Here is a 27,314-nt window from a genome sequence, read left to right as displayed (position 1 = left end):
GCTCCCCGGGGCGGGGCAGGACTGGCCGGGGCGGGGCGGGGCGGGGCAGGCCCTGCCCGGCGGGGCGGGGCGAGGCGGGGTGGGGCGGGGCATGCCATGACTGGCCCTGCCCGGCCCTCCCTGGCCCGGCCGGGCCCTGCGCTCTCGCGGGAGCTGCGCCGGCGCCGCCCGTCTCCGTGCGCGGCCGTGGCGGAACCAATAAAATTTGTTTCAAAAAAAGCAAGAGAACGGGAGGAAAAAGCGGTCCTGCCGAGTTTGACGCGGCTGCTGGCGAGTGCGTGAGTGACTGCCCGCCCGGCCGGCCCGGGGCTGCTGCAGTAGGCGAGGGCGGACGGGCTGCGCCAGCCCCCGCCCCGGCTCCGCTCGGCCTCGGCAGCCGTCGCCCTCAGCGGGGAGCTGCGCCTCCGTCGCTCTCCGGGCCCGCTCGTGAGTATGGGGGGAGCGGCTGCGGCGGCCGCCGCTTCCCGCAGCGGCAGGGCGGTGACAGGGGGCCTGGCGCCGGCTCCCGGCAACGCCGGGGCGAGTGTCAGGTGTCAGGCTCCCCCCCGCCCCCCGGGGGCGGCTCGGGCCGGGGGCACCTCCGCGGCGCTGGCTGCGGGCCGGGCTGCGCTGTGGGACGGGGAGCGGCTCCGGGGCGCTGCCGGCGGCGGTCCCCGGCCGGGGGAGGGCTGGGTGTCTCCTGACAGCTCCCTCGTACCCTCCTGCTCCTCCTCTCCGCCCTGCGGCGCCTCGTCTCCTCGCTGCTCTGGGGCTGGGGAACATGTAAGCAAGAGCAGCGGCGTGAGGCGTTTCCAGACGGCCGCCGCCCGCCCGGGGGTCGCCGCTGACCGGTGGGTTTTTGTCTGTGTTCCCTCACGGCAGGGCTCGCTTCTCCCTCCCCGAAGTGAGTCTCTTGGCGCGGGCGGAGTGCCGGGCAGACGGCCGCAGCCATGCCGAGCGGTAAGGAGACGCGGCTGCTGCACCTCAGTGAGATGGAGAAGCTGGATAAGACCCTCTTCAGGCTGGAGCAAGGTAGGAGGGGGGGCGGCGGGCTGCGGCCTCCCCCTCCCCGCAGGGAGCCTCGGGGCCGGCTGAGGGAAATGGCCGGGAGCCGGTCACCTTCTTCGGGCAGCAGTGGAAGGGGAGCTCAGCCTGCGGGGGTGTTTTGGTGGTGTTTTGGGATGGGTTTTTTTCTCCCTTGTTTTAATACGAAACAATTTCTTACATGCTTGCTCCCACTGCAGAGCTCTGTGGGCTGCAGTCACGGTTCGGTCTGACTCCTAAAACTCTTCAGAAATGAAGAGCGGATTGACTAGGACCCGTCAATCTTCACGGGAATGAAGTGAAAGCATTTTTTAGACAGGCCCTGCAGGACAGGGCCTCTCCTTCTATAACATGTACTTCAGGGACCTGAAAAAGTCCTCATAAATCCAGCTCTCTAGTATTTATCTGCAATGTGTTATGCAGCACCCCATCTTTAATATTACGGTTTTGAAATGCATCGGTAATACTAACATTTTGCAAAGTCTGAGGTAATATTTCAGAATATGGGCTCTAGCTCTTCCCAAATCTTATCTTGCCTGTTGGATTTCTTATAGCAGTGCTGTGTTAGTATTGTGGCTGTGTACTTGTGAGAACTTGATATTGTTTCTCTGAAAGTGTTCGTAAGTCTATTTAAAAAAAAAAAACCAAACAACAACCAAGACAAAAAAACACCCCATTATTATGCTGGTCAGCAAATTCAGACTATACAACTGCAGCCACTGTCTATAGAAACAGTTTTTAATGATGCAAAAAAAATTTATTACTTATGAAATTTTGTGTGGTTTATTATTTTGTTACTGATCTAGGAACCTGATATCAAAGTGGTTTGGTAGAAGAGCAAGATCTTGGTTCTCAAGAATAAGAATTCAACTATGCTGACTTCAAAATTTTCAGTCTAATCTAAGAAAATCTTAGTAGTGAGGAAGTGCAGAGTTGACCAAAACCTCTGTTGTTAATTCGTCCTTCCAGTCCTGTAAATTCTGTTGGAAGGAGTCACACAGAAGCGCATGGCTATCAAACATTCAAAGTGCCTCCGCTGGTAGCGGTCTCTGAGAGGGCATAGCTAATTTTGAGCACTGCATTCCTGATGTCAGTGTAACTGTTACAGGAAATAAAATAGCAGTGGCATATATCCCTGTGCTCTAATTTTAGTAATCCCTGTAATAAAATGTCAGGAGAGTACTAGGGAGAGTGCATTTAAACTTCCAGCGTGGTGCTGGGGTTTTTTTGGTGTGGGTTTTTTTTTTTTGTATGTGTGTGTGGTGGGGTTTTTTCTTGTCTGTTTTGAAGTGGGGTGGGGTGGTTTCTTTGGGTGGTGGTGGTGACGGTGGTGGTGTTGTTCTTGGGGTTTGCTGTGGTGTTCGCATTTGCAGTCAAATTATCTTCATTTTACTTGACAGACATTCAGATCCTAAACCCACTGCTTTATCTGGTTGGTTTTGTTGCAGTGGTGATTATGTTAGTAAGTGAAACTGTGAGCTTGGTGATACATACATTTAAATGTATTCAGACTGTCTGGCATTAGAGTCCCTGTGATTGTATGTAATAAGCAAGTGGGGTTTTTTCTACTTAAGATACTGGAACTTTGTTCAGGGTGTGTTTTATTCTTTGTAATTCATTATCTGTGTACTAATGACTTGCTTTTTACAAATACTCAGCTTTCTTTTACTCCCTGTTTTGTAGACTGCTAGGGCTAGTAGGTGTTTTACTACAGTTAACTACTGTAGTAATGACTGCCATGTAATTTAGTAAAAGTTATTGTGCAACACTTATACCTGTTTAAGTCATTTGAAAGGACCCTGTAATTAGCCATGCATGTGATGGTGTCCCTCATACCTGCAAGTGGAAACCTATTCTGAAACCTCTTGACTAAATGGAATTTTTCATGTCTAACTGAACAAAGTACAGTATGGTTTTAGGTCCTAATATTTTAACTTAATTTTGTTCTCATTATCATGGGTATCTTAAACCTAAATACTGTGCTTTGTGTGTGTGTGTTTCACCTGCGGCACATACACAAAATGCCCTTTGGTTGGCTGCCGTTCTCTGAAAGTGTAACAATTTGTTTGTACATTGTAGATTGCATGCAAGTATATATCATTTTACAGTTAAAAGCATAAGGGGTTTAGTGTTACTTAGTGAACTGTCAATAGAGAATGAAGGAATTTGAAATATTTTCTGTTTCAAAATGCATTCCAAAATTTTTTCAGATGTTTTCATGGGTCAACTTTATATATAGACTTGATAAACCTTGATACTTGATGTAACGTAGTCCAAAATCTGTATAAAATTGTATGTGATTTGATGATCATGTTGTTTTGCTGTATTTTGGTTTTAATACTTTTTATATAGCAAAGAGGAACAAATTGGAAAGGAGATGAATAGTGCCATATAAGCAAAGGAAAAGGACTATATGTAAAGTCTGCAAAGAACAATGTTAGGAAGGTAGGGAGAGATGATGCAGTAGAAATATACCATTCTGCCGAAATTATTGGCAGATGTGTTGGCGCGCTTTCTTCTTAATGTAATATCAAACTATTATTTGTAATTGCAGAACAGAAATATCTAGTCCTCCTGATAAAGTGACTTTTATCTTTTTTTCTTGAGGTTTTGAACTACAGTTCCGATTGGGCCCGACTCTTCAAGGCAAGCCTGTTACTGTGTACACAAATTATCCAGCTTCTGGAGAAGTATTTGATCGCCACAAGTTCAGGACACTATCGTGGCACAATCCTACAGGAAAAGAAGATGACTCTGACAAATACTGCAAACTGGATCTCCAGATTTCTGGGTCATACCAGTACTATTTCAGTCTTGGGTAAGTGAAATTCTATCCTGCAGCAAATGCTGTCTGCTCCCTTGGTCTACATTTTAACCTGAAGAAATCACTGTTAAGAATAAAAACGTTTTTTCCATTAATTTTTCAAATTGCAACCATGGGGCCTATCTGAATCTGCTAATGAAAGACAGTAGCTGTGGTGGTTGTTTGGTACTTTCTGATGTAAAGATACTAGGGAGAATATACAGAATAAAGCTGATCAGTTTTCTGTGAATGTTGGCGAGGCAAGCCATTTTTACAAGATTTGAAGTCATCAGTGTTCTGAGTATCTGAATGATTAATTTGTGCTTTCTTCATTGACTTTGAAGGTTGTTTTCTGTATTTCTAGCACAGAGGTTCTGGCATTGTTTACTTCACATTCTTCACTTCCTCCTTTGTTTCAACAGGGGAAGTGCAAACGAGAATGCCAATATCTGTAATGATTGTAGTCTGGTATTCTGAGTGCCTGGAAGATGGGTTGATAAATTCCCTCGAGCTTAAAAGGGCATTTAGCTCGGGACTCTTCCCGAGGATGGTGCTCCAAATGGAGGTATTTGTATGAAAGATGGACAGTCATGCTTGCGTTGTTTCTGTCCATATCCTAAAAGGGAGAACCTGTACCCTGTCTCAGAAAATAAGAAAGGTATCTTACTATTGCAGAGAGTGTAAAGCTTTCTAACCCAACTGTATTCTTGTAAACTGCAGTCCTGTTCCTCCACCTACCCCCAACCACTATACTGTGCTACTGTGTTTTTGAAATAGCTGAGCTTATTGAGCTTTCTGAAACTGAATTGGTACAATGGGTATTTACTAATGAAAATCAATTTTTCCTAGAAATGAAAAAAGTGGTGGAGGTTACATAGTTGTGGATCCTATTTTACATGTCGGAGCTGATAATCATGTGTTACCTTTGGATTGTGTTACACTCCAGACGTTCCTCGCTAAGTGTCTTGGACCATTTCATGAATGGGAAGATAGGCTTAAAGTTGCAAAAGAAACAGGTAATGCCAATACATGTATTAAAGGATATCTGGTTTTGTCTTATGATCAAAACCCAAAGTTACACTGAAGAGTGGACAGCTCATTTGTTCTTTAGTTTGTAGACTAAATATTTTCCACTAGATTCAATTTAATTAACAGATTAAGTCAGTCAAATGATTAAAATATTTGCAGAGGTGCAAGAAGTCAGGGATTTCCTAATATGGGAAGCCACTTGTGTTTTGATTTCAGGTAGACTTGGAAGGCTGTAGAACTGACAGGGTGGTTTTTGAAGTTTGTGTTATGTAGAATGTCAAGGAGAAGATTCACATTAATTTACACTAGTTATCCCACACACTAGCTTTAAGTACATGTTATAATTGCAACTTGTTAAGCTTCTTTCAGTTAACTGAAATTTGTTTTTCTTGTTAAATAAATGGTTTCTTATTATATAGGTTACAACATGATTCATTTTACACCACTGCAGAAGCTTGGACTGTCTAGATCATGTTATTCACTGGCTGATCAATTAGAAGTAAATCCTGAATTTTCAAGCCCTAACAAAAAGTGCACTTGGAGCGATATAGGAGCTCTTGTGGAAAAACTGAAAAATGAATGGAATATGCTTTGCATCACAGATGTGGTCTACAATCATACTGGTATGATTTTTTTTGTGTGTGTGTGTTAATAACCACATTGGTCCTATAATTATATTTCATTATTTGCCTTAACTTTCCCCCTTGAACCAATCTTTTAGTACTGGTTTTAAGCATCTTAGTTGTCTCTGCCTTTGAAAGTCTCAAATGCACGATAACTCTTTATGATTGTAACTGATATGTCTCCATAATAGATGTGAAAATTTAGTATTGTTACTGAAAGGAGTGGATAGAGCCCTTAGAGCGAACTAATGAACTGTGCATGTGCGTGTTTAATAATGCACTTATTTTTATGATCTGCGATATGCAGCTCCCACATAAATGAATGGAATCTGCATTATGAATTTTGTTGAACAGAAACTGAGTACTTGTAGTTTAAAAGAAACTAATTTGGACCTAACATACAGACAACAAACAGAATAGGGACAAGAGGCTAGGATTAAGCAGTGGAGGAAATGTTACAAGCTAGTCTGTGAGGAAATGAGGAAAAGGAGAGAGCTTTGTGTTCGGGGTGGAGGGTTTTTAATAGTTACACCAAGGCATTGAAGGATTTACTAAATAGGTTGAGGGGTGGTGGATTTTCTTCAGTATGATCTGATGAAATTTCACTTATAGTACCTAATCATTTGTATTTTTGCTGATTATTTGGATAATGAGTTTACTTTGATTGTGTTTATAATGCAGTTCTCATCTTATGCTGTAATCCTGAAGATCACAATAATTAGCATGCTTATACTAGGAGTACAACAAATGGTTGTGTAGGTTGATGTTGCAGTTCTCTGATGCTTTAAAAAAACCAAAAAACACCTAACCACAGATAGCTGTGAATTTAAAGCTTTATTTGCTTCAGTTCTTTGGTGGTGTTGACCACTGCCAAACACTCCTATCCAATCAGTCTGCGGTGCAGTGTGGGGCTTGTTTGCACTATCTATTTGTGGAAAAGTTACTAAGCATAGTTATTGGCTGTGTGTCTAAGGGAATTAAGCTTTTAAATGTTCTCCCAATTTTGGATAAAAAATTTGCACTTTACCAACTGGAAGTCCAGTTTCTCTCACACATGCTTAAGATCCTGTCATCTTTTTATTGTGTGTATTTGCATGCTACCAAGGAGAATGTTTTTATGGAAAGAAATACCTAACTCTGAGATAATTATTAGACTCCAAAATACTTGAGAAGAAAAATGTCACATTATTTGGCTGCATTTGTAGAAGGAGCTTTTCAGGTTATGTTCAGAATTCAAAGTAATCTTTATTGGGATGAATGACTAAACATCTGTACTACAGTGAAATGATGTTTAGAAGTGTCATCTAACAAGACAGAAATAGTCAGGTGACCATGGTCCTGACTTATGTCATTAAGCGAGGTATACCTGACAGCTTTGTTTTTTGCTTTCAGGTGTTAAAACACAATTCACACACAGACACTTTGTTGTTTATTTTGAAAACCTCTTGATTTCCAACTGACTCCAAATTTTGTGAAATGCCAAATTTGGCATAAGCAGAAAGAGAAGTTGATAAATGTCTTGAGTAATCAGTGATGTTGTATATGCTGGGGGGGGCTTTTGAAATAAGAAAATAGGCAAATAATTTGGGGATTCTTTTTGTCTGGATCTTGATTAGATGGAAATCTAACTGTACTATTTTTTTGTATTTTAATTGAACAGTAATTTCTAGTAGTTAAACTAGTTCATTCCTGCAAGGTAGGGTGATTTTAATTGTAAAACATGTTTCATTGAGCCATTTGAATATAAAAGACACAAAAGGTATAGTCAGTTATTTTGAGCAGGTTATGGATACTTGTGCATCGTTATTAATTCTGCAGCATGTCTGCATTAAAAGCTTAAGTTGTCTGACAGTAAGTCCTCTAATGCTGGTAATTCTAATAGCCTGTGACCCCTCAGCTTACAGTGGTTGTACCTGTTGGAAGTTTCTGCTTTCTAGATGAGACCACTGTATAAGAATGGCAGTGCTTCCCCTCTGTTCCTGTTGTGAAGTCAGACGCTCACTTCCAACATTAAGTGGTTAAGCTAAGGTGTTTGGCCTTTAGGCTGGAATGGGGAACAGACTGCTTGCACAGTAGAGAACAGTGGGAATCAGTTTTTGATGTTAACATCTCCGTTGGGCTCTAATGAAAGCCAGCATCTATGGCTGGACTTTAAAGTAGATGCATGCGCTAGCGTTAAATATAGATAAAACTTCGGCATATTAGCATGAATATCATAGATAAACCTGCAAGCGCTAGTAACTGGCAGATGTGCCCTTTCTGGGCTGCTCTTTCCTTCAGGGTATTCAGATGCCCTCAAGTGTGTGTTCGCTGGCATTTGCTTCTTACTAGGAGACAGGAAAAGGAGAGTTGTTCTTTTCTGAGCTTTCAGTGACTGTAATAAATCCTATGAAGTAATAAAAATAAGCCGAAATAAATTATATTTTCTTTATCTTTCAAAGAGGCTACTATTGTTTAATGGAAATTGAACACTTGAGTAAATCCTACTTCCAAGCACTTGACTAGTTAAATCAAACACCACCTTTTCTCAGCATTATAAAGGCAAGGGGACAAAAAAGAAGTGTTGGGCAGTAAGCATCACTCCTGAAGATTAAGTCTGTGTTTGATTTATATAACAATGGATTAGTCCTTAAAAAATATGAATTTATTTTCTTAAATAAAAACGTAATTAATTTTAGAAATTGTTTTCTGTAGTTGCTCATCTTGATATATCCATATTTTTATATTTATGTGTATTTTCTTCCTACCTCTAACAAATGTAATAACAAGTGATGTTATAGGCAATTTTTTTTTCTTTGTGTTCTTTTGTGAATCATTGGAGCTTACCTTCTGATCAGAAATCATCAGTCTGTGCCATAGCAGAATTAGTGGAAGGCTTGTTGGCTTTTCTTTTGCATGCTGACACCTTAGATTAATTCTAAAATGACAATATATTATTTAAATTATGTTTACTCATGAAAGTACTTAATAATAAATCATGGTCCTTGCTAGATGCGTAGAATAAGCTAGTTTTACTTTTTGGAGAGAAATAATTTTTTTTTTTTAGAAGGACTTTATGTGTTTAAAAAAAAAAAGCGGGGGGGTGGATCTGGTTGGCCTAGAACAGCCTTTAACAGCCTGAGCTTATTATTGCTTTATGTAACTTTAAAGTAAGTATAGTAGACTTATTTGTAGGTGGCATTTAAACCATGAAGACCTTAATTTCCACAAATGGTCTGACCTTATAAACATGAAATTTTGCCATTTTCATAATGGTCTTGAGGTACAATGTAAGAAGGGTGTTCAGAAGAGCTGTTCATACTATAGACTGAGAGAGTATACTTTTTTCCCACTTTTGACGTTTTTGTTTGAACTTCTTTGAACTAAGCAAATTAGGGGTTAATTGTTCTGCTGTCATTTTAGACACATTAATGGCTCTTTCTTCATATTTCCAATGTAATTGTTAGTATTTTCCCTTGTGTGAAGTACTAATACCTTTTTTCTATGCTTTTCTAAAACAATAGATTAATAAGATGTGTTCTGTGAGAATTTTTTTTAAAAATCCAACTTGTAAAACCTGAGTAAAAATTTATTTTGTTCTTATGCATTTCATTTGTCTTTTGGTTTTTTTTTTACATTTAGCTTTTCAATTCCAGAGATTTATTCAAAAGAATATATGAAAATTATTTTCAGTTAAGCAGCGTTTAGCATGGTTGGAAAGAAATTAACTCTTGAGGATTTTTTTCTTGTCATACCTCCAAAATCAAAGTTATTCTTTCTGTGTATATATTTACTCATACTTCTGCATGCACACTACTGTCTATGTTAGAATTATTATGCTCATTTTCTAGTGAAGGCTCCTTACCTTCTTTGAGTTAATTCTTGATGTTCAGTGTATGTTCTGGTGTTTGTTGATGCTGCTGGGGAGGTTTAGGGAAATAGACACAGTGTGTAGTGTTTGACCTGAACTAGTGTGCCATTTGCATGCACCAGACAATTCAGTCATCTTACTGTGTAAGTGGCATTGCTTCCCACTGCTCTGCTTCTTATTACATACACAACACTGTCACAGCTGATCGTTTCTTAAAAGCCCATTTAATTACGTTTTTCATTACTTATTTTTTGGGTGGTGTATGTGCACTCTGGCTATGTATGTGTAGCATCTGACAGGGTTAAAAATATTGAAAAATAAACAACTTGGGCTATCTTAAATCTTAGCGTAGGATGTACGTCAGGCTTTCAGCACACAAAGAGCATTTAATGTCCATTATTTGATGCATTTTCTGCAACGAAAATACAGGGTTTTTTTAAATAGTTTTAGAATTTGTGGTACTATTGCGTATTTTTATGTAAATATTAAGTTTCTCTGCAACTGTATTTGTTCAAAACAAATGGCTATCAATAATGCACGCTTCTGCATAAGATGTGGTTTTCTATTGGCATTGAAAACTTAAGTGAAATATGAACTAACCATACACGCCATCATAGTACCTTAACTGCTTGGTGTTAAGACAATTTCAGAAAATGTTTGTGTACTTACTTTTTTCTTTTTCCCACCTCCTCCCTTTCTTGAATAAGCTACTAACAGTGAATGGCTCAGGATGCATCCAGAATGTGGTTATAACCTTGTAAATTCTCCACATCTGAAGCCAGCTTGGGTCTTGGATAGAGCTCTGTGGCACTTGACCTGTATGGTGGCTGATGGAAAGTGTACTGCTAAAGGGGTCCCTCCCTTGATTGAAAATGATCATCATCTGAATGTGAGTAAGAACTAAGTATAAGCTAATGAACACTATAAATAGCTGAATAATCCTTTAGTATTTCTAAAGTTGGTGTTATACTTCGCAGATATGTTTAATGATTTACTTCCAATATTTCTTCTGAAAAATTCACGAGTGCCTAGCTTTTCTTAATTATATTAATCATCAACATTATTAACTAACGTAACTCTTATTTTTACAGTGTATCCGTAAAATAATTTGGGAAGATATATATCCAAAAATTAAACTATGGGAATTTTTCCAAGTGGATGTTAACAAAGCCGTGCAGCAATTTAAAACTCTTCTAACTCAAGGTAAAGGAAGAGTATGTTACTGAGACATGTCTTAAATAGTTCAAGTTAATTCTAGGTAAACTTAACATTAAGCTGGAAAACCAAATAATCCCTATTCTCCCTATGTGAGAAATTTACCATGCTGATTTTTAAGCATGCAAGAATGCTTTGAGGGCTAGTAAAGCCTCTGAAGACTTTGTGCCTCTTCAAAGCCTTTACCCATATCTTGCTTATGCTAGAATTATGAAAGTTGTATGTCTTTTAAATGTAATTCCTATTTTTTACTTTTTCCTATCTTGTTCTTAGGCAAAATCAGCACTAAATCTGATCCAAATCAACATCTTCAAATAGTTCAGGACCCTGATTATAGAAGATTTGGCTGTACTGTAGATATGAATATAGCATTGGCAACATTCATACCACACAGGTATTGTATTATTGATTACAACTTAAAATCACAAGTGAAGTTAAATTTGCAAAACGTAGCAAATGAAACTATTTTCGGAAGTGGGAAAAAATAATTTTTCATTCCTTTTAGTTAGGTATACTACATGTTCTAAAAAAAAATTCTGCTAATTTTTCTCTGCTTTTAACATCCTCCCGACAAGCAATGGACCAGCTGCAATAGAAGAATGTTGTAACTGGTTTCGCAAGAGGATTGAGGAACTGAATGCTGAACAATACAGACAAACTAATCACCATCAAGAGCAGGTCTTATAATTACTGTGTGTTATGATTAATTGTTTTAAATTGCAAATATATGCAGACATTTAATGCATAATTTAATTATTTCTAGGCTGTCAATTGTCTTGTGGGGACTGTGGTTTATGAACGACTGGCTGGCAATGGTCCTAAGCTGGGTCCTATCAGTAGAAAAAACCCTTTAGTTACCAGGTATGTATATTTAATTTTTTTTTAAACTATTGGTATCTATCCAGGGAAATTTAGTTCAAAGTTCATTAAAAACATACATTTGTAGATACAAGTGTATGTTTTGTTCATGGGAAAGAAATGCCATTTAATGAATTGACTGTCTTTTTTAAGCAACAGTGATAACTTTAAAAAAAAATAAATTACCAGAGAGCATAAAACAACACCCAGAGAACTGTGAAGCCTTTCATAGTGCAAACTGCTCTTGTAGGTGGAAGAGGAGTGGAACTAGGAAAGCTTACACCTTTTGTTTGATGTACTTTATGCCGCTCGGGTATCTGAAGAGCTAGGGCTTTAATCTTGTTTTACTAGCTAACACTAAGATATTGGCAACACCTGTCTTTTCTCCTTCGAGGCATGCTACGAAATAGGAAACTCCCATTCATTTATAGTCAAGCAGCTGCTTTTTTTTTGTGTATCTTGTGTTTTATCTACAGGGCAGTTCATAACAAATATTTTAACTTCAAAGGCCATACATTTCGGCTTAGGTTACCTGATGTGGATTTTTTTTAATTGCCTGTCTGTTCCATAGGTATTTCACTTATCCATTCAAAGAGCTGACTGTGGAGGAAGAAGAAACTTTGATACATCAGCCAGATAAAGCTTGTTATTTCATGGCTCATAATGGCTGGGTTATGGGAGATGATCCTCTTAGAAACTTTGCAGAACCAGGTTCGTAAAAGAACTTTGAATCATCTTATAAACCTTTTGAATAGTCTAGCCAAAGCAAAAAGGATTTTATTTAATTGATCTTTTCTCCAGATGTATTCCTATGAAGCTTCAAGATACTTGGTTTATAGCGCTTTTACTTCCCATTCAGCATAAAAAATCAACTGTATTAACTGGGATTTGAGGTACAGTTTTGCAAGATTTGAGAGGGAAACAACCAGCTTTCTGCCACTGAAATGGGGACATTCTGTCTCCCTGCTTTTATCATTGTCTTTGTTGCTTACTTTGTTCTAGCGCCACTGTTTGTTGGCATTTCCATAAGACAATGACAGTGTTGCAGAAAACTAATGCAATAAATAGGTGGACAGTTTTTTGCTGCATTAGTGAGCAAAAACTGGATCCTTGAAAGCCCCACTGAGTGGCAGTCAGGCAGTCAAGAGGTGACCCAGTTAATCTAAATCAGGTATGCAGATTACTTGTGAAGGTAAGAGAGGGTATGAAATCACCATGCACTAAAATATTGTATTTTAACTCTTTTGGGGACAGCATTGACATCCAATAAAAGCAAGGCTGACAACCTTTGTTTTCAGAGTAGTCATTCACTTTGTAAACTGAATCAACCAAAGGCCAGTTTAATTTTAATTTAAAACATCTGAGAGTTTTAGTCTGGCTGAGCAGCTAACCTGATTGATACTCCAGAGTGATCTGGAGTTAGTGAACACCTCATTTCTGCAAAATAATCCACAGCCCTTTCACTGCTTCTTATTTACTACTTTTTTTTTTTTCCTGCACGAGAATGAAGATAATACATGTTTCACAGATGATTTTGTTCAGTTGCCTTTAAGCTAATTGCCCTTTCTTCTGGGCTGACTGTTGTATTTCATTTTTTTTCCTTCGGTCACTGGCTTTAGTTAGCATAGCTAACTTCCATTACTGAATTTTCTTTCTCAATTAGTGTATGGCTTTTTGAGCACTTTATACTTGTGTTACACCTTTTTTTTTTTGATGCCACAAGTTATTTCCACGGAGAATACAGTGTGAAAAGATGATACATAAGGGCACAAATAGAAGTACTGCAAAACAAATGCAGCCAGTTCGGTAAATGGCCCTTAAGTTGTGGTTTATATTCAAAGCCAATTTTTCTGTCCATGTAGCTATGTTGCCACTAGCGAAGATAAAAGATAGGCTTAAGTGAATGTTCTTGGAAGCAGTGGTGATCTATAATTCCTGCTCTTTACTTACTAGCTGCATGCTCTTGTGCGAACTTCCTTGTGTAGGTCAAATCGCTTATGTGTCTGTAATGTGAGCCTTCATTCTGGTTGAAAAACAATCTCTTTGCTAAAGCAGGATTACTTTGCAAGTTTTACAGGTTTCTTGGTCTAATTCAAAGTTCAGCCACTAAAGTAACTGTGGTGATGCATCAGTATAGCTGGTCCAGGAGTAAGAGAAAGCAGTGGAGTAGCTATGTCTTACCTATCCTCTGTGGTGCTGACCCTGTTCATGCCTTGATCAGGTTTAAATAAGAGGAATATAAATATACTTTCAGAAGACAGATGGCTCAAAGCTAATTTTATTTCTCATATGTGGGGTCTGATTATTGACAGTTCTGCAGTCATACCCGGATATTACTTGTTGAAAATAGTGTGGGGGTTTGGTAGGTGGGTTGTTTTTTAAATTGTACTTCTCCCGTTGTCAAAGATGTGGTTTATATAGTACAGAAATATTATTTTTTTTAGAAATGACTGAATATTTAAGTTTTTGTCACAGTTAAATGTCAGTATATTCTATGCAGTAAGTATATTACAGGTGAATTCTGATTTAAAGATTTTTTTTATTATTATTATTGATTGCATCAAAAAGAAGGCAAAAATAGTATATGAAGCTAGAAGGATAAATATTTTCATACACAAGAATTATTTAAGGACTTTGTCCATTTAAGTGACCTACCTGGAAATTTGCCTTACATCATCACAGTCTGCTGTTAACAGGAGATGAAATTTTAAATTGTGGCTGTGGCAGTTTATTTATGGTAACGCAGTGAGATGCTTTTTTGAATTCAGCCAGTATAAACAGCCAAACTACTGATTTTGTTTGTTTGTGTGCTGCTTTTTTCTTATTTTTTTTTTCCTCATGTACAGTTTTTATACTACTTTGAAGAATTAAAAGGAATTTGATTCCAAGCTGAAGAATTATTTCAGTATCACTAGAGGAGTTAAATATTTCCTTGGAGTAGTCTGAAATTATACATCAGTGTCAGGTATATAGCTCTTGAGCTGATATGATTATTGTTAAAATTTTTACTCTTCATCAGTGTTCTCTAGCTTTTCAGCAGCAGAGAATGAAATACCACATTTTCATTTTGGTGCACATTATATATATATATATATACACACACACACTACAGTGAATTTGTTTCCCTTACAGGTTCAAATGTTTACTTGAGAAGAGAGCTTATTTGTTGGGGAGACAGTGTCAAACTGCGTTATGGTAATAAACCTGAAGATTGTCCATACCTCTGGGCACATATGAAAAAATACACTGAAATCACTGCCAAATATTTCCATGGTGTTCGTCTTGACAACTGTCACTCAACACCTATTCATGTAGCTGAGGTACGCAAAATTAAGCATGTGTATTATAAAGCAGTTTCTGTCTGTGAAATAAGTCTTGTCCTGTTGCTACAAAATCTGGAGGATCTATAAGGCAGAGTTCAGGTGTGAATGACTCTTCCTCTTACCATAAGCAAAGTTTCTTGACTGGTGATGTTTAGATACGGTTTCACCTGCTTTAAACAGTAGAGTGGTGTAACTGTTGTATCTTTTAATTATCTGCTTTAGCTGAAATACTGTGGATTTGGTTGGACCTGGCTAACTCTGCCCTTATTTAGCTATATGGGCTTAGTGCAGTGACTGCCGGTATCCAGTGTGTCAATTTTAGCTGGGGTCATTGCCAAGGCACATTTGGAAGTCTTAGTGTTTCTTTGCCATATATATATTTTGCTATTGCTGGAACAAACAGGAAGTGGTTTACTTCCCAGAATTTAAAAGTTAGTAAAAAACCTGCAAAAAGTTTAGTCTGGCATGCTTATTGCTAAGATCAGTGTTTATTGTTTACTATGGAGCTGACTACATCCAGAAATTGTACGTACCTGGTAAATTAGCTTTCAATAGATCTGAATGGTGCAGCTTGTTTGTCTTACCTTGGTCACAGAGCTTACCTAAATCTGTGAAGAGCTCTCTAAAACAAGTTCATTTCCCCACACAAGTTGTAAGTTGCACTTAAATGCAGCCATTTCAAGACTCCTGCCATTTTTTTCCTTTATTCATTTATTTGGAGGGCTTAAACTGGTATCTTCCTCAGATTTCTTACCTTAACAGGTGTCTCTTATCTAGCCTTTGTTCTTACATTTTTAGTTAAGCTTTTGTTTAAAAACAAAGTTGTAATTAGCTTAAAGTCTTCAGAGAATTTCATAGAATTTCTTAGTCCATAAATAAACTGTTAAATATAAACATGGTTTTATGAATCTACCTGTTATTATTATTTTTAATGAACTGCATATATGAATGACTCTGTTTTCGGTTAACATTCATGTTAATTATTGCATATACATAGCTGACAATGGATGTCTTGCATTAAAAATGTATTGTGATCTATAGGAGATGCTAGCAACAGCCAGATCAGTCAGACCTAATCTTTATGTGATAGCTGAACTCTTCACGGGCAGTGAGTACATTGACAATGTTTTTGTCAACCGCCTGGGAATTACCAGCCTGATTAGAGGTACAATAAGCAGTTGAAAATTATGTAGGATTGTTGTGTATGGTTTGGAGTTTTTAATGTGAAACTAACATTGGTATGCCTTTTTTTTTTCCTTACATATTCATGTTCTTTGCTTATGCAATTACCTCTTCTTCTTCGTGTTCTATTTAACTTCTCCTGTGTTTGTATGCTAATTCTTGATTTTGCTTATGTTTGTGTGTCCTCTTCTGTGTAACAACTTTTTTGTTCCTTAATTTTGGCTTTCTATTTATCTTTGCTGCATGGCATTTTCCTATTGTCCAATCCCTGCCTAGCTTTGAAACTTGTCCTTTTTTGTATCTACTTTTCCCCTTTCTGTGGCTTTTTTGGCTGTGCTTTTTGCAGTACATGCTGGACACAGCTAGAAAATTGCGAGCCGATTTGTATGTAGTGGCTGAACTGTTCACAGGAAATGAGGAGCTGGACAATATCTTTGTGAATAGGCTGGGCATTACCTCCTTAATAAGAGGTAGGCTTGCTGTATGCGTGGTCTCTTTCCAATGAGAGATTATAGATGACGTGCTTTTTCCAAGGAAAAGTTCTCTTCTGGATTATGCACTTCTAATTTCATACTCTCTGTAATCAGGAGTACAGTTTTTGTATTATGACTCTTACGATACTTGGCAAAAGACAAACTACTAGCTGTAAAATAAGAGAAGACATCCTGCATAGTTTACAGAAGGTTAAATATTTCACTCTTATTCTAGTGACAGAACAAGAAGTAGCACGGTTCTGCTATGCAAGTCCTGCATCATGTCTGATTTTTGTTGCATGAGTTTCTTGAAGCCTATGAGAAACAGTTTCAGATCTCTGCTTTTTTCTCCCTTTTGTGCCTTAACTTTCTTTACCATAATGTAGTAAACGGAATACTCCAAGGTTGTGTATCCACACTGGAGAATATAGTTATATGCGATGGTTTTTTTCTTAATGACTGAACACGCCAAAATAACAACTGTAGAATGCTGCATTAACATCTTTGTGTATGCTGAACTCTATGGTAGTTGTTATTATGAAACACTTACCTATTTTGTCCTTTAGAGGCAATGACTGCTTATAATAGCCATGAAGAGGGAAGGTTAGTTTATCGTTTTGGAGGTGAACCTGTTGGCTCTTTTGTTCAGCCACGTTTGAGGCCTTTGATGCCAGCTATTGCTCATGCACTGTTTATGGATATTACACATGATAATGAATGCCCAATTCAGGTGAGCACTCTACTGAAAACCGAAGTTTACATTTAATGTTTTCTGAATTGATATTTCTGAACCATGGGGAGACTTGGTGCAATCTGGATGCTTTTCCTGAGCAATATTTAGGAAAATTGTGTTTCAGATCTCTCAAGTTTTCATGCAGAGAATAAAATTTTATAACAGCCCCCTGTGACATTCAAGACTGTCTTTCAAGGGAAAAAGTATATAAAGCTACTTAATGAGCTAGTTTAAATTCTTTCATTCCAGCTACTATAAGTGGTGGAGTCTGCTTGTTAACATGTTCTCTGAAGCTCCTGTTTTACAGGACAGAATGAGTGTGTGTGTGGTGGGAATTGGAGCACTTATTTTTGAGGGTTTCTCTTAAGTTGCTTTTGTTTAGTGTGTTTATAGGTTTTTTTCAGTAATACTGTTGTGATTGAGAAAACGATCATGTGATTAGCAACTCCTCTGTTAAACTGAGTATATCTTGTGTATGCTGAATTGGGAAGAATGAATTATGTCTTTGTATCACTATTTATTCCCTATTTATTTTTCAACATAGCACCGGTCTGCATATGATGCTCTTCCTAGTGCAATGATTGTTTCCATGGCATGCTGTGCTACAGGAAGCACCAAAGGCTATGATGAACTAGTACCACACCAGGTATGTGTCTACAGTTGAACTCCTAAGTTACTTCTAAAACTGTAAACTTTTTTTTGTCCTAAAAACATATATTTCAACATGGCTTATTTGAAATTCCAAGCAGTTTACTAGCTGCTATTACTTCAAATAATCCAATTTCACATGAGATTTGAATTGATTATATAGTTGAGGACTCCAACTGTTTGGTTTTTTCCCCAGAGTAGTTGATATTTGCTTAAATCTTAATTTCTTCACAGATCTCTGTAGTATCTGAAGAGAGGTTTTATGCAAAATGGAATCCAGCAGCACACCTGTCTTCCGGTGAAGTTAATTTCCAAACAGGAATTCTAGCAGGAAGGCTGGCCATAAACAGGCTGCATCAGGAGTTGGGGGCCAAAGGCTTTAATCAGGCAAGAAGTGAGGTTGACAATGCAGTTTTTTCATATTTATGTTCTGAGGGAGCATAGTTGCAATGGTATGTCTTTTCTAGGTGTATGTAGATCAAGTTGATGAAGATATAGTGGCAGTGACAAGACATTGCCCTAACACGCACCAGTCTGTTGTGGCTGTAAGTCGAACTGCCTTCAGGGATCCTAAAACTTCCTTCTACAGTAAAGAAGTACCTGAAATGTGTATCCCAGGTAATCAGATCTCTTTTTAAGAGATAGCAGATGTACAAAAACCTGAAGTTATTCTAATTCTGTACCTTTCAATTTCAAACGCATGAAATAAGAGAATCTTCAGTATATAACACTCCTTTTGTATGTGCTAACATGCACACACCAAAAGTGGTTAAATAATCAAAACCAAACTTACCTTGCGTAGGGTTTTCAGAGGCATTCGTATTGAGTATACTTCCTGCTGTGAGCTTCCTGTGAGGGCATGGTTTTGTTTACTGTCTCGTTTGTGAACTAGTAAGAAATATTCAACAGCATAATGGTTAATTGTACGGAGTTGGGGAGGGAGTTACTATTTATTAAGTTATACTGGGGAGAAAGACTAAAATATCACGCTTGTTGATGTCATTGCTATTCAGGTTTCTTACATACAACTTGATCTGTAGTTTTAAAATACATCTTAGTAAGAAACAACTTTGTACAGCGTAAGTTAATGTAAAGGTAACATATAGGTAATACGTACATAATACTAATTAAATAAGCTAAGTATTTAGTATATTTAATAGTAGCGAAGTATAAGAACTTTTATACATTACTTGGATGTATTTCTGAAGAGAAGCTTTCCAAACTGGCTTTTTAAGTGTACTCAGTTCTCTGAGTGGATGTGTGTGCCTGTTTTCAAGTCAGACATGTTATATGTTAAGGCATTCACAAGTGGCTTCAGGACTTTGAATGCCTTAGTTTGTAGATTACTGAAAGGACAGAGGAAAATAGATATAAAAGTTAGATATTTAATGTAAGTTGTTACACTTTGAAGATAAACCCTCTTTAGCTGTATTTTGGAAACCAATCTAATACAGTCTCCTGAAAGAATAATAAGGAAAGTAACAGAGATGGTGAACAGTAAAAGACAGGCTTAAAGTCACTAATTATTGACTGATTTTATGGTTAATGTATTATAAAATAACAAAATTAAAGCTTTAAATACAATACAGCCAGTGAACATGTAATGAATGTTTATAGGCTGTTTAAAAGACTTCCCTATATGTTTTGTCACGTTTAGTTGTTCTTCAGCTGTACAACAGAGACTTATATTTTTAATATTTAGGGGTTTAGTTTTTGCTTCATGTTTTCAAAAGAATCAATTTTAAATTAAAGCATCTTAACAGCTGCAACATGATTTTAACTTTCCTTAGGAAAAATAGAAGAAGTAGTACTTGAAGCTAGAACTACTGAGAGAAGTGCTAGTCCTTACAAAAAAGATCAACATTTTATAAATGGACTGCCTGATTTCACAGTGGAACTCAGAGAGCATATCCAGGTAATTAGCCTCCTTCATCCATGTTCTGATGTAATATTTTGTAATTTGTGATAGTTTATATTAGAAAAAAGACATTGAATTTCAGTTGCAAATGTGTTTTCTTTTCTAAGATCAAAGACAGTAAAATTATAAAGCAAGCTGGAACTGCCATAAAAGGGCCAAATGAATTTGTTCAAGAAATAGAATTTGAAAAATTAACACCGGGAAGCGTAATAGTATTCAGGTATGTTGTTATACTTCCTTAATGGCTGTTTTGTTAGTTAGAATGATGGGATTCTTTGGTTTGAGTCTTGAGAATAGTTATTGTAAGTGCTATGTTACTACAAGTTATGCATTCACATTTACAGAGTTAGTCTTGACCCAAAGGCACAAGAGGCTGTTGGTGTACTTCGCAATCACTTGATCCAGTTCAGCCCTCATTTTAAATGTGGAAGTCTTCCCGATGATCATTCATCACCTATACTAAAAACGTTATTTTCTTCGTGAGTATTCTTTAAATTTTTGCAGTAAAACCAAGAGCACTACAGTGGGAGTGAAGAACAGTCTGTAAACTTAGTGAGGATTATTTTTTTTATTATTATTATTACTGCGGGTGCATTTGGATTGTCAGAGTATAATCAAAACTCTGAGATGTTCTTTCTATATGTATAATACTAAGCAGGGTTGATACGTAAAAACTTCCCAGGTTCTTTTGTTCATGTTCTGTGTAATTGCTGCATAAAGTAGACTTACAACATGGAGTACTTGTCAGTGTTGGGGTGTGATTGTTCAGGGTTTGTACTTAATACTGGGTTTCTAAATACTGAAACATCTGATCAGAGCATGTCAGAACATCTGAAAAACTGAGCTTTACATTTCCAAGATTAAGTGGTGAGGGAATTGTATATATTTGATTATTTTAGTGTAAGGCTGAAACTAGAATTTTCTGTGAAAACCTTTCTCTGTTTCCTTACTAAAGTTTCTTTTGGGTTTGGATTTGTTTTTTCTCCGCTATTTTTTTCAGTATTGCATCTAAACTAACTTTGGCTGACCTAAATCAAGTACTGTATAGATGTGAGGCAGAAGAACAAGAAGATGGTGGAGGCTGTTACAATATACCAAACTGGTCACCACTGAAGTATGCAGGCCTCCAGGGTAATAGATTCAGCATTCTTTTTGCTGTCAAGAGCTGCTCAATCTAGATTATAACCTTAATGCTGGTTTATGGCTAGTGCCGTTGTTTAGAAAAAAACCTAAGTTTTTTTCTGCTTGACCGTGCTACTAATCAGTCTTGTACTCAGGAAATTACATACTAAACCAAAAAGCTTCACTTTCAATACTCTGGGCTTCAAAAATAAATTTCAATAAAATAAAAAGAAAATATATGTGTACCTCCAGTGAAAAGTCACATTTAATTAAACTGTAGGCATTACTAGATCACTGAGAAATGTTCATTTACCAAATGTATGAATTCCACCGTGCTAGTTACTTCACAGTGATTTCCATAACTGTTGAAGTTGTATGCTGTGGAGACTACAATTCAGTTGTATCTTAACTCATTCCACAGATCAAGAGAAGTAATACAGTTAAATACAGTTAAAGCATCTGTTGCTATGTGCCTTTTCCTCCTGAATTGTAATTGCCATTTGTGATAATGGTGTGTCTTTTAATACAGAGTTGGGTTTGTATCTTCAGGGTTAATGTCAGTGATGGCAGACATTAGACCAAAGAATGATTTGGGTCATCCATTTTGTGATAACTTAAGATCTGGAGACTGGATGATTGATTATGTCAGTAATCGTCTAATTTCACGTGCAGGAGCCTGTGCAGAAGTGAGTAAAAAATACTTATTTGGTGACTTCAGGTTTTTAACTTACTAGTTTGTTTCCTTTTCAGTTACTGGTATATTTTTAAATTCAGTCTGTCTAACATATTTCTTGTCTAGGCAATTTCTTTTAGGAGGTTAAACCATTAATATGTTTCTCATCCTTCACCTCAATCCTATTTAAGAATAGAATTCAAAAGGTAAGTGAAAAATATGTAGGCATGGAGGGATTAGCTCTTACATAAAAGCCTGCAGGGATCCTTCCCTGTTTATCACTTACCCTCAAATGAAAATGAGGTAACCATTTGGGTTTTTTAAGTACTTTCAAAAGAGGGCCTAAATACTACTTAGGCATACGTGATTATGACAGTTACGGTAAGATTGCACAGTCCAGCACTGAGAAGATAGGAATTACTGGGATTCAGATTACTTGTATAGCTGCATTGCAATACAGTCTTTGTCAAATTTTATTTTCCTGCACGGCAATTGCTTTATTCATTTCACAAGATGAAGATCTGATCTGGGTAACCTACATAACTAATGTAATAATAATGGCTTTAGCATTCTAATTTAATTCTGTTCCTGAAGTCAAGTGTAGTGATATAAAGCAGTCTAATATATTGAAGTGAATACTGAATCTGACTTCAGAGACTGAGTTTTTCTAGAAAGGAACTTAGTCTGATGCTTGCCAGATGTACTGCTCTTCAAAGACTATTGCTTATTTTTTCTGTGTATTTTTTTGAGTTCTTAATTTGTACTGTCTCGTTCTGTTTTGCAGAAATTGCAAAGTACCTATAGCTATACTGAAGTCACACGAAACTGAAGGTTACAATTCCACTGTTTACATAAGTAACTTTCCCTTGATAATTTCCAGGTTAAAAGTGTAGCATCATCATGTAATTTATTGACACGTACTTTCTTCACCTGCAAGTTTGAAAATCTTAGTGACTTCCTATTAGGTTGTCATAATGTTCTTTAACAGTACTAGGAAGAAAGAAGAAAAATATTCCCCAGGTGTCAAACATTTTGCAGTGACGCAGGGATAGTGAAGCTCCAGAACACTTGAGTCCTAGACCCAGATCTGCAGTCATTTTCACTAGTGGCTGTACATAATTTAGCCCCCTGATAATTTTTCTATCCCTGGTCTCAAGCTTCATCTCTTCAGTCCTGTCTTTTTAAAAAATTAGAAACCTCCGTCCCACACTTGGGTTGTAGTGATGCCTTTTGAGTTGCAGGTTTCCTTTGCTCTCAGTTTTAATAACTTCTTTGTGATAATTCATTTTTTCCTGCAAGGCTAGCAAAATATAATCTCTTTCTACAGTTTATGTTCTTGCCCATTTATGTCATAGTACAGATATAGTACAGATTTTTCTATACTGTTGGAGTTCATCTCTAGTAGCTGAAATTTTGGAGCAGGAGAGTACAGCAATTCTACGACAAATATCCAACATGGACAACTTCTTAGATGTGAATGGTTGCATTCTAGTGGTGGTGTTAGTAATTGAAGATAACCTCATCTTTGTGGTGGTCAAGCATAACTTGGTTGTCATAAATATACAAAAATTGTACCAAATATTTGAAGTAAATGGATCCTGCAAGCACTGGTTTTTGAACCCTAGTGTAACCAGCTTCTGATTGTATTGTATTTTAATAGGTTGGTCAGTGGTTGAAGGCCATGTTTGTCTACCTGAAGAGAATTCCACGTTACCTCATCCCATGTTACTTTGATGCCATATTAGTGGGTGCATACACAACACTTCTGGATGTGGGATGGCAACAGATGTCTAGGTATGCTTGGCATGTCAGAGCTGTAGGGTAACTGTATATATTTGCACCTTTTATGTTTTGTCTGCTGGACAATGCAATTTGAATATTTCCATACTCGTAAAATGTAAAAGGGTAAAATTGGTAGTATATATCAAACCCATCTTCTAGTGATGGTGGTTTGGAAGGTTGGGAGGTCAGATGTCTGTCCAGGGTTTGAATTTATAACTACCGTTGGCATTGTGCGGTAGTAGGAGGAAACCTTAAGCCAGTATTTCTTTGCCAGGCTTCAGAAACTTTATTTGCTTTTTGTTTTAGTACGGCTGCAATTCTTGCTTGAAGTTCAGGGAAAAAAGAAGATATCAGATTGTAGTGATGCTGATGCTTTGTTCAACATTTCTTTAACACAGCTAAATAGCGTTCGTTAACTGAGCACTTTGCTTAGTTCTTGAATTAACTTTAATCTTCAGTGTCTGCTTCTCCATTGTTTCTTGGAAAGAGGAGAGATTGATTTAATGGAGGCCCTATTCTAGCTATGAACATTCTGAACAAATGAATATTGTTTTGTGAAAATACAGATGTTAAAATAGGAATAGAATTTGGTATGGCTGTGATACCATGTGGAAGGTAGTATGTTTTATGAAAAAACGCTTGGAGATGAACTAGTCAGGAATGCAGGTGGCATTATTTTAGACAATGTGTTAACTGATTTATTAATTTACAATTTTTTAATCTATATGAATATATGTAAAAATGGGGTGATCTTTAAAAATACTGACTAGGTTTGACAAACTTTTTTCATAGTAAATTATCTTTTATTGTATTTTTGATGGCATGTAGGCACCAAGTAAACCAAAACAATTCCCCCTTTTCCCTAGAAGTGTTTGACATAAACACACCCATTAGCATTAATAAATTAAAATTTAAGGCTAAAATTGGGCACCTATTTGGGGGGGAAAGTGATTTACAAATTAAATCTTATGTGCAAAATACTAATACTAGCTCTGTGTTCATTTATTGTATTTAATATGCATAATAATTACATTAATTTCCTGTAAATGAAAAAAGGTACATTTTATAGACTGATATTGCTGAATGTAAAGTTATTTTAATTATGTTGGATTACAGCTTTGTGCAGAATGGATCAACATTTGTTAAACACCTTTCCTTGGGTTCAGTCCAGATGTGTGGGATAGGAAGATATTCTTGTCTGCCAGATCTATCTCCTTCCTTACATGATGTTCCCTATAGGCTGAATGAGATTACAAATGAGAAAGAACAGTGTTGTGTTTCCTTGGCAGCTGGTAAGGACAATATTTGGAATGGGGGAAGGGGAAGTAAAGTCTTCCAAAACAGTTAAACTGGTTTTAGTAACTATATTAAAATTGTCTCCATTATGCTTGGGATCCATATGTCAGCAACCACATATAAAATGTGTAGGTAGTAGTTTTCCTCACTTCCCCCTGTGCTTTAACTTCAGTTTAAGACAAAGATTTGCCCATATTAAATAGGAGTTTTGTCTAGCGGTACTGCTTTGGGGACAATCATGTTACTGCTCTTGGGGGAGGGGGAGCTTATAAAAACTTTACTTAGAGACATTTTAGCTATATCTGCTTTTATCATATATGGAGATCCGTAACTACAGGGTTTTTTTCTTTCCAGAAGACTTGCTTGAGATAAATATGTTTAGCATAGTAAGTTTTGGGTTATCTTTATTGAACACAAATTTAGGAACTGAATTGTAGTGTAGTGCAAGGGTGAATTTATTTGTAAGTTCTCAGAAGAAAGAACCATTAGCAGACCAGAAGAATGCCTGATCTTGAAACCATCTCCAAAAGGAATGAGCATAAAAGCAGTCAGCAAATACTGTTTGTACCTCTTGAGTGTTCTGCCAGCACCTGGCAGTCTTTGAATTGGGCACTGTCCTATGTGAGAAGTATTATCTTCTGTGTTTAGTGGCTTAGAATGAGTTTATTTTGTTCTGAGTTGGCCCATTGCTTTTCTGAAACCATAGAAACTTTTAACATCCACAAAGTCTATGGCTTCTGTCTCAGCGGGGTGTTTATTTTTTTCTTTTTGCTGTCTGTCTTTCTCTCCTGGAGTTTTATTGCTTTTAGTTTCTGGGTTTTAGTAACATTCTGTTTGCCTGCTTTAGTGTTACCTAGAAGCACAGAGGCACGATGTTCCCTTAAATTGGTCATAAGGATTAATTATACTAAAGGCTTTGGGTTTAAATATTCCCCTCACATAGGAGCTGGTAGTTGCTTCTGAGATTTTTAACTTGTACATGGATTGTCGTTCTCAAGTGCTGTTGCCAGATACTACAAAATTGCAGAGGTGTGGAGGCCGTATTTGAGTATTAGCAAATACTTTGGAAAAATAAGTGATAAACCTAAAATGTTGTTCTAGCAAGCATGCACAAGACGGTGCTGTTTTGAAACTTCACCGTATGGACTTTTTTGTTTGGTAGTTTGAAAAAGTGAATAACTGGAAGAAAACGCAAGGATGGGCCTTATTGTTTTAATCATTTTTAAGGTTACATGTTATAAAGTCTGCAGTAAGATGTAGTTCTAGAAGCTGCTGGAGAAGAGAAGCAGGGTTCCTTTTATAGTGGCTAAGAACGGTTTTGGCCTGAAGATATTCATAGCTCTCCGGTCTTTAACCCCTTTATGTTTCTGAGATGGCATGGCTCTCGTATCTAAACTCTTGCCAACAAAGCATTATAAATCCTGTCATAGTTCTGGCGCTTTTTTGTTAGTTTCCTTTCTGCTTTTTTTAATTAAATTTAATTAAAGGATAGCACTTGGTTAAGTTACAAAGTGATTTAATAAACATTTAAATGTGTCTGTTATTGCTATGAGAAATTGTGTTGCATGATCTTGAAATTCTAGAAGTTGTTCTGAAAGGAGGTTTTATCGAGAACTTGGTCTAGAAGATTGTTTAAATCTCTTAATCTAGGGAAAAAATACCAATGTGAATATATATTTATTTCTGGTTATTTTATACATACATGTGTACTTTGAGGTTTCTGCCATATCTATAAATGAGATGAACAATGACATTTCTTTTTAGGTTTACCTCACTTTTCTTCTGGAATTTTTCGCTCTTGGGGAAGGGATACCTTTATTGCACTGAGAGGTCTAATGTTAGTTACTGGGCGCTATCTAGAGGCGAGGTAAGGCTGAGTTGTTACTGCTTCTTACGGTTTTGCAATTAGGTAGGAAGAAGGCATGCTCTCAAAATTTGAGATGACATGCAAGCTATTAGAAACAGTTGATGTGCAGTATAAAACTTGAATGGCCCTAGATGGATTTGGGAGTTCTCTCTAAGTGGAGTTAAAAATACTACTTAAATTACTCCCTTTTGATTTCTTAGCAGTGATATGAAGCTGATGTTCTGTATAGACAGGGTAGTTTTAACCTCTATAACACTACTGTTTGTCCATAAAAAAAGCGACACTGTTTCAAATGTGCTTGTGTCATTGTTGCTGAGGAATAATATCAAAATTACTTACTCAAAAATTTGAAGTAGCAAGAGAATACTATATTAACCAGAAAGGTATGATTGCATATCTGTGGAAGGTTTTTTGGGTTTTTTGTTGTTGGGTTGGGGTTTTTTTTGTAACTGCTAGTATTTGTCTAGAAAACAGCTAATTGTGCATTGTTACAATTTGGTATCTGTTCGGAAACGCTTAACCTGACAAATGACCCAGATACAAGCCAGATTCATTGATTTAATATTTTTGTCAATCTTTTGATTTGAGCAGAGCTCACCACATGATAAAACCATAAAAATTAGTTGTTTTAAATTGGTGTGTATTTCTGCTGTTTTACATTTGGGCAACCGTTGCCTTTTTCATGCAGTAAGGTCTGCAGTCTACTAGTATGTTTATATTGCCTTTTAAAGCTAGTTGGAGTCCATGTTTTCTGCCAGGTATGCACAATGGTTCCCAAATGAAACTTCTCATAACCTCAGTTGCTGTCACCTCTCTGTATTTTAATAGGAAATTCCCATCTGTTCTTGCCCTCCATCCCTATTCCACCCCACCCAGCGGTATGCATACCAGTGTAA

General features: G+C 37.3%; 1 protein-coding gene across 4 annotated transcripts in view; it reads left to right on the top strand.

Annotated features, from left to right (window-relative positions):
- Positions 1 to 27,314, top strand: part of AGL (amylo-alpha-1, 6-glucosidase, 4-alpha-glucanotransferase) — a 39,588-nt gene that overhangs the window by 737 nt on the left and 11,537 nt on the right. Inside the window, exons 1-25 of one of the 4 annotated variants that reach the window (XM_055724436.1) lie at positions 128 to 426; positions 862 to 1,011; positions 3,631 to 3,841; positions 4,676 to 4,842; positions 5,275 to 5,478; positions 10,036 to 10,217; positions 10,420 to 10,531; positions 10,817 to 10,937; positions 11,119 to 11,221; positions 11,307 to 11,404; positions 11,973 to 12,112; positions 14,534 to 14,721; positions 16,253 to 16,376; positions 16,946 to 17,109; positions 17,657 to 17,758; positions 17,995 to 18,147; positions 18,228 to 18,378; positions 19,551 to 19,675; positions 19,786 to 19,898; positions 20,023 to 20,157; positions 20,679 to 20,809; positions 21,350 to 21,486; positions 23,134 to 23,267; positions 24,372 to 24,547; positions 26,316 to 26,418. In XM_055724436.1, the coding sequence (XP_055580411.1) occupies positions 930 to 1,011; positions 3,631 to 3,841; positions 4,676 to 4,842; positions 5,275 to 5,478; positions 10,036 to 10,217; positions 10,420 to 10,531; positions 10,817 to 10,937; positions 11,119 to 11,221; positions 11,307 to 11,404; positions 11,973 to 12,112; positions 14,534 to 14,721; positions 16,253 to 16,376; positions 16,946 to 17,109; positions 17,657 to 17,758; positions 17,995 to 18,147; positions 18,228 to 18,378; positions 19,551 to 19,675; positions 19,786 to 19,898; positions 20,023 to 20,157; positions 20,679 to 20,809; positions 21,350 to 21,486; positions 23,134 to 23,267; positions 24,372 to 24,547; positions 26,316 to 26,418 (3,356 nt within the window). In that variant the 5' untranslated portion in view covers positions 128 to 426; positions 862 to 929. Of the gene's footprint in view, positions 1 to 127; positions 427 to 648; positions 763 to 861; positions 1,012 to 3,630; positions 3,842 to 4,675; positions 4,843 to 5,274; positions 5,479 to 10,035; positions 10,218 to 10,419; positions 10,532 to 10,816; positions 10,938 to 11,118; positions 11,222 to 11,306; positions 11,405 to 11,972; positions 12,113 to 14,533; positions 14,722 to 15,765; positions 15,890 to 16,252; positions 16,377 to 16,945; positions 17,110 to 17,656; positions 17,759 to 17,994; positions 18,148 to 18,227; positions 18,379 to 19,550; positions 19,676 to 19,785; positions 19,899 to 20,022; positions 20,158 to 20,678; positions 20,810 to 21,349; positions 21,487 to 23,133; positions 23,268 to 24,371; positions 24,548 to 26,315; positions 26,419 to 27,314 lie in introns of those variants that run through there. The other 3 variants (XM_055724439.1, XM_055724438.1, XM_014287293.3) reach the window with 3 other exon arrangements.

Source organism: Falco cherrug, chromosome 12 (assembly GCF_023634085.1).
Source record: "Falco cherrug isolate bFalChe1 chromosome 12, bFalChe1.pri, whole genome shotgun sequence".
Taxonomy (NCBI): domain Eukaryota; kingdom Metazoa; phylum Chordata; class Aves; order Falconiformes; family Falconidae; genus Falco; species Falco cherrug.
The sequence above is the reverse complement of the archived record's forward strand: the minus strand, read 5'-3'. Positions and strand labels throughout refer to the sequence as shown.